Below are 7,500 nucleotides of genomic sequence, written 5' to 3'. Positions count from 1 at the left end.
TTTCATAATGCTTTTTTCATTTAGATTTTAAAAGGTTTTTTTTTAAATTTTTTTAAAAATTACAGCTGTAAAATTTTTTTATATTTTGGTAAAATTTTTCCCTGTCGTGCCCCGTATGGGTTTTGGGGGCACTGTTGTTGGGTGTGGCATGTTGGTGTGGGGCACTTGTTTGGGTGGTGGAAGTTGTTGGTTGTGGGGCATGTGTTTGGGTTTTGGTGGCCCCTGTTTTTGGTTTGGTGGAAAGTTGTTGGTTTTTGGGCGCTGTTGTTTTTGTGGGGGGGCCTATTTTGGTTGTGGGGGCGCTGTTTTGGTTTGTGGTGGCACTGTGTTTTGGTTTTGATGGATGTTTTTAGTTGTGGGGGCAGTTGTTTGGGTTTTGGTGGACTGTTGTTGGTTGGGTGGGACTGTTTTTGGTGTGGCGGCACTGTTTTTTGGTTTTGGTGGCACTGTTGTGGTTGTGGTGGACTTTGTTTGGGTTTGGTGGGGATGTTTTGGGGGTTTTGGCGGACTGTTGTTTTGGTTTTGGGGGGCACTGTGTGTTGTGGGGCACGTTGTTGGCTGTGGTGGAATGTTGTTGGTTTTGGTGGCATGTTTGGGGGTGGGGCACTGTTTTTGGTGTGGTGGGATTTGTTGGTTGTGGGGGCGTGTTTTGGTTTGGGCGGCACTGGTTTGGTTTTTGGGGGCACGTTTTTGGTTGTGTTGGCACTGTTGTTGGGTTGGGGGCCCCTTGTTGTTTTGTTGGCGCCGTTTTTGGTTGTGGTGGCAGTTTTTGGGGTTTTGGTGGCACTGTTGTTGGTTTGGGGGCAGTTTTTGGTTGTGGGGGCACTGTTTGGTAGTGGGGCATTGGTTTTTGGGGGGTTTGGTTTGGGACTGTTGTTGGTTGTGGTGCATTGTTTTTGGTTGTGGTGGCACTGTTTTTGGTTTTTGGGGGCGCGTTGTTGGTTGTGGGGGCACTGTTGTTTGGGGTGGGGGCATGTTGTTTTGGGTTTTGGTGGGGGCTGTTGTTGGTTGTGGCGGCACTGTTTTTTGGGTTTTGGTGGGGCACTGTTGTTTGGGTTTCGGGGCAGTTGTTTGGTTGTGGTAGCATGTTGTTGGTTTTGGGTGGACTGTTTTTGGTTGGGGGCGTGTTGTTTGGGTTTTGGGGCACTGTTGTTGGGTTTTGGTGGCAAGTTGTTGGTTGTGGCGGCCCCTGTTGTTTGGTTTTTTGGTGGCATGTTGTTTGGTTGTGGGGGCACTGTTTTGGTTGTGGTGGGAGAGAGAAAGAGGAGAGAGGAGAGAGAGAGAGGAGAGAGAGGGGAGGTTGTGGGGGCGCGTTGTTGGTTGTGTTGGCGCCCTTTTTGGTTTGGGGCATGTTGTTGGTTGTGGTGGATGTTGTTGTTGTGGGGGCGCTGTTGTGGTTTTGGGGGCACGTTGTTTGGTTTTGGTGGCTGTTTTTGGTTGTGTTGGCGGTTTTTTGGGTTTTGGGGGCATGTTATTTTGGTTGGTGGCACTGTTGTTGGTTGTGGGGGCATGTTGTTTGGTTGGGTGGCATGTTGTGGTTGTGGTGGCGCTGTTGTTGGTTTTGGCGGCACTGTTTTTGGTTGTGGGGCATGGTTGGTTGTGGTGGCGCGTTGTTGGCTGTGGGGCATGTTGTTTGGGGTGGGGGATGTTGGTGGTTGTGTTGGCGTTTTTGGCTGTGGGGCACTGTTTTTTGGTTAGGGGGGCACTGTTGTTGGGTTTTGGTGGCCCTGTTGTTGGTGTGGTGGGGCTGTTTTGGTTGTGGGGGACTGTTGTTGGGGTTTTGGGGGGCGATGTGTTTCTGTGGTGGCATGTTGTTGGGTGGGGGCGTGTTGTGGGTTTTGGTGGCACTGTTTTTTGGTTGTGGTGGGCGGTTGGTTGTGTTGGCGCCGTTGTTTGGTTGGGGGCAAAATTTGTTTTGGGTTTGGGGCTGTATTGGTTGTGGTGGATGTTGTTGGTTGTGGTGGCACTGTTTTTGGTTGTGGTGGCGTATTTTTGATTTTGGGCATGTTGTTTGGTTGTGGTGGCAGTTTTTGTTTGTGGGCGCGTTTTTTGGTTGTGGCGGGACTGTTGTTTGGTTTGGGGGGCACTTTGTTGGGGTGGGCACTGTTGTTGGTGTGGTGGCGCTGTTGTTTTTGTGGCGGACTTTTTTTGGGGTTTTGGGGCACTGTTGTTGGGTTTTGGGGGCGTGTTGTTTGGGTTTTGGTGGGCTGTTGTTGGTTTTGGCGGCACGGTTTGGTTGGTTGCGCTGTTTTAGGTTTTGGGGGCGCTGTTTTTGGCTGTGGTGGCCCCCTGTTTTTGGTTTTGTTGGCGTGTTGTTGGGGGGTGCCGCTGTTTTTGGTTGGTTGGGGCTGTTTTTTGGTTGTGTTGGGGTGTGTGTGGGTTTTGGGGGCTGTTGTTGGTTGTGGTGGGGTGTTTTGGTTGTGGTGGCGATGTGTGGCTGTGGGGCATGTTGTTGGGTTTTGTTGGCAGTTGTTTTTGTGGTGGCGCTTTGTTGGTTGTGGGGGCCCCTGTTGTTGGTTGTGGGGCGTCTTGTTGGTTTGTGTTGGGTGTTTTCTTTTTCTCTCTCTCCTCTCTCTCTCTCTCTCTCTCTCTCTTCTCTCTCTTCTCTCTTCTCTCTCTTTTTTAATAATATTATACATATTATATATTTATATATATATATAAATATATAATATATATTATAATATATATATTATATATATATATATAATATATAATTGTGTGAGTGTGTGTGTGTTGTGTGTGGTGTTGTATGCAGAAAGTATGTGTTGTGTGTGTGTGGTTTTTGTATGTGGGGTGCGTAGTTGCGTGTACGGCCGTTAAGCAGGGAAGTCAGCTTGCATGCGACGTCGGCCGAGGAGTGTCATTGGGGCGATCGGGAGTGCCGGCAGGAGTTGGGGTTACTTCCTGGGTAATGATGCCGTTGGGCGAAAAAGCGCCGGGTTTCCCGTAGTTCATGATGAAACGTGGTCATTAAATTTAAAAAGATTTGTTTAAAACGATATCCAGAAGTCTCGCTCCGCAGTGTTCACAGGACGGAAACTTCATTTGCTGCGACCCGAGGAAAGGTCGCGCTGGGTGCTCTTGGTTTCCCTTATCGTGCGCGTTTAATTTGAGAGATATAGATCAGAAAAAATAAACATGGTACAGGCAGACAAAAGATAAATAGTAAGAAAAAATGAAAAATAGGGGATTATAAAATATATATATATATATATATAATATATATATATATATTATAATATAAATGTTATATCCGTATTTTCTATTTTCTTTAAATTTATTATTGCTGCCGTACCATGTTATTTTTTTGATCTAATCTCTCAAATTTTCCGCCACGATAAAGGGAAAAAAAAGAGCCCCGCGCGAGCCCTTTCTCGAGGTCGAGACAAAGACAGCTTCCGTACCTGTGAACACATGAGGGGCGGATTTGGATATGTATTTAAAAAATCGTTAAAATTTAAGAAGCTCACGTTTTTACATGAACTACGGTAAGCCCCGGGGCTTCTTTGCCCCCAACGGGAGTCATTTCCCAGGAAGGTAAAACCCAAAATCCTGCCGGCACTCCCGAGTCGCGCCGAGATGACACTCCTCGGCCGACGCTGCATGCAAGGATTTCCCGCTTAAAAGGCCGTAAACCCCCAAAACATACGCAAACACACATACCCACACACACCACACAACATCTTACATGATACACAACACACACCACACACCACACACACCAAACAAATTATGATATATATATATTATTTTTATATTATTTATATAATATATAATATATATTATTTAATATAATATAAATATATAAATATGTATATTATAATATAGAAAAAGAGAAGAGAGAGAGAGAGAGAGGAGGGGAGAGAGGAGGGGAAAAGAGGGGGAGAGGGGAGAGGGGAGGAAGAGAGGAGAGAAAAGAGAATAACACCCAAACACAACCAAAAAAGAGCGCCCCCCAAACCAACAACAGGGCCCCACAAAACCCAAAAACGCGCCCCCACAACCCCCAACAGGCCATACAACCCAAAAACATGCCACCCCAAACCAAAACAGCGCCAAAAAAACCAAAAAAAGCGCCCAACCCAAAACCAAAAACAGCGCCACCACAACCAAAAAACAGCCCACCACAACCAAACAACAGCGCCAAAAAAACCAAAACAGCGCCAACACAACCCAAAAAACGTGCCGCCACAACCCAAAAACAGCGCCACCACAACCCAAAAACAAACGCCACCACAACCAACAACATGCCACCCCAAACCCCAAAAAACATGCCGCCAAAACCAACAACGCGCCACCACAACCAAAAAAAGTGCCCCCACAACCAACAACAGTGCCACCAAAACCCAAAAAACAGGCCGCCACAATCAACAATAGCGCCACCAAAAACCAAAACAGTGCCACCCAACCCAAAAACAGTGCCACCACAAAAAAAAAAAAAAAAAAAATCCCCCCCAAAAAAAAAAAAAAAAAACAACAGGCCACCACACCAACAACAGGCCCCAAACCAAAAAAACGGCCACACAACCAAAAAACAGCCCACCACAGCCAACAACAGGGACACACAAAAACAGTGCCACCACAACCAAACAACAGGCCCCACAAAACCCAAAAAAAAGGCCCCCACAACAAAAAATGCCACCACAACCAACAAAAAGGCCCCCACAAACCAACAACCCCAAACAAACAAACCCAAAACAGTGCCCCCAACCAAAAAACAGTGCCACCAAAACCCAAAAACAGCGCCCAAAACAACCAAAAACTGCCCCCAAAACCCAAAAAACAGGCCACCCCAGCCAAAAACAGGCCACCCAACCAAACAGTGCCCCCACAAACCCCAAAAAAAGGCCACCCCAACCAAAAAACAGTTCCGCACAACCAACAAAGGCCCCCACAACCAACAACAGGCCAACCACAACCAACGGCCAACCCCAACCAAAAACCCAAAAGTGCCCCAAAAAAAAACACAGGCCCACAAAACCAACAAAAAGGCCACCCCCAAAACCAAAAAAACAGTGCCACCACAACCAACAACAGTGCCACCACAACCAAAAACCAGGCCCCCAAACCAACAAAACCCCCCCCCCGGCCACCCCAAAACCAACAACAGGCACCCAACCCAAAAAACCACAAAAAAGGCCCACAACCAACAAAGGCCAACACAACAACAACAGGCCACCACAACCAAAACAGTGCCACCAAACCAAAAAACAGTGCCCCACAACCAAAACGGGCCCCCCAGCCAAAAACAGGGGCCCCCCCAACCAAAAACAGTGCCGCCAAACCAACAAAAGCGCCACCAAAAAAACAAAAGGCCCCCACAACAAACAAAAAGTGCCCCCCACAACCCAAAAAAAGGCCCCACAAACCCAAAAACAGTGCACCAAAACCAAACAAACAGTGCCCACAAAAAACAAAAGGCCCCCAACCAAAAAACAGTGCCACCACAACCAACAACAGTGCCCCACAAAACCAACAACGCGCCACCCCAACAACAACGGCCCCACAACCCCTTTTTCCCCCCCTTCCCCCACCCCTGCCCCACAACCAACAACGGGCCAAAAAAAACCAAAAAACAGGCCCCCCAAAAAACCAAAACCCAAAACAGTGCCCCAAAAAAAAACCCCTGCCACCACAACCCCCAAAAAAACAGTGCCCCAAACCAACAACGCGCCACCACAACCCAAAAACAGTGCCCCCACAACCCCAACAGTGCCCCCCCCCAAACAAAACCCCAAAAAAACAGGCCACCCAACCAACAAACAGTGCCACCCCAACCAACAAAGCGCCCCCACCCAACCCAAAAACAGGCACCAAACCAACAACGTGCCACCACAACCAACAACGCGCCACCACAACCAACCACCGTGCCACCACAACCAACAACAGGCCCCCAAACCAAAACGGGGGCCAAAAACAAAACCCAAAAACGTGCCACCAAACCAAAACAGTGCCACCACAAAACCAACAACAGTCACCACAAACCAAACAAAAAGTGCCCCCCACAACCAACAAACGGCCACCACAACCAACAACAGTGCCACCCAACCCCCCCAACAGTGCCACCAAACCAACAACGGCCCCCACAACCAACAACCCCTGCCACCAACCAACAACAGGCCCCCCCCAACCAAAACAGTGCCCCCCAACCAACAACAGTGCCACCCCAACCAACAACAGTGCCACCAAACCAAAAAAACAGTGCCCCAAACCCCAAAAACCCGGCCACCCCAACAACAACGTGCCCCACAACCCAAAAACAGTGCCCCACAACCAAAAAAACAGTGGCCGCCCCCAACCAAAAACAGCGCCTCCAAAAACCCAACAACAGTGCCACCACAACCAACAACAGTGCCACCACACCAACAACAGTGCCACCACAACCAACAACAGTGCCACCACAACCAACAACAGTGCCACCACAACCATACAGGGGCACGACATGGAACATGTTACCAGATAATATAAAATACATTTACAGCTGTAATTTTAAAACAAAATTAAAAGAAAACCTCTTAAATACTCAAATGTAAATACAAATGCATTTATGTAAAGAATAACCATTGTAACTTAATGGAATAAAGTCTTTTGACTTTGACTTTGACTCTCTCTCTCTCTATCTGTCTGTCTGTCTGTCTGTCTGTCTGTCTCTCTCTCTCTCTAGCCTCCGGGCTAGTACAGTGGTAACGTGTCGGCCTCTCATCCGAGGGGTCGGCGGTTTCGCGCCCCGCCCAGGCGCGAGAAGTTGCAATTGTCGCCCGGAGGTTACTGCTGTGGCTGGGCACCACGGCGGGCAAGGACTCGGTTCGGCCGAGTCAGCAGCAGCTGACACACGTGAGCAAAATCAAGCAGACAGCATGTCACACCAAGAATATCCATTGTAACAAATGGAATCCAAACCAAACTCTCTCTCCTCTCTCTCTCTCTCTCTTTCTCTCTCTCTCTCTCTCTCTCTCTCTCTCTCTCTCCTCTCTCTCTCTCTATATATATAATAATTTTTATTTTATATATATATATATTATAATTTTATATATATATATATATATATATATACAAATATATATTATATTTTTATATATATATATTTATTAATATATTTATATATATATATTATATAATATATATATAATGTATACACATACCACAACACACACAAAGATATATATATAATATATATATTTATATATATATATATATATATAATATATATATATATATATATATATTTTTTTTTTTTTTTTTTTTTACCAGCCATTCATTCCACTGTAGGACATAGGCCTTTCTCAGTTCATAACTGAGAGGTTATATGGCAATGCCACCTTTGCCTGATTGGAGGCCCTAATCAACCGCGGTTTGTGCCACGGCGGTGACTTCCCCTACGACACATGTGTTTGAGTCCAAGGCGTCGTCGTTTCTAGGGAGGGAATCGGGTGAAGTTCCTTGGTAAGGGGGCAACGCGCCCGGCCCGGTGCTCGAACCCCGAACTTTTCCCAAGGG

At 46.9% G+C, this 7,500-nt stretch overlaps 1 protein-coding gene across 1 annotated transcript; it reads right to left on the bottom strand.

Annotated features, from left to right (window-relative positions):
* Positions 1-78: 78 nt before the first annotated feature.
* LOC119569501 (extensin-like) lies at positions 79-3,529 on the bottom strand. Its single transcript, XM_037917638.1, has 3 exons — positions 3,474-3,529; positions 534-825; positions 79-222 (listed from the first exon to the last, which is right to left on the bottom strand). Exons 1-3 carry the CDS (start codon positions 3,527-3,529, stop codon positions 79-81), a joined length of 492 nt encoding a protein of 163 aa, XP_037773566.1.
* Positions 3,530-7,500: the final 3,971 nt, after the last annotated feature.

The sequence above is a fragment of the Penaeus monodon genome, unplaced genomic scaffold (genome assembly GCF_015228065.2).
Source record: "Penaeus monodon isolate SGIC_2016 unplaced genomic scaffold, NSTDA_Pmon_1 PmonScaffold_1580, whole genome shotgun sequence".
Lineage (NCBI taxonomy): Eukaryota > Metazoa > Arthropoda > Malacostraca > Decapoda > Penaeidae > Penaeus > Penaeus monodon.
Note: the sequence above shows the minus strand (reverse complement) of the source record. Positions and strands in the feature narration are given on the sequence as shown.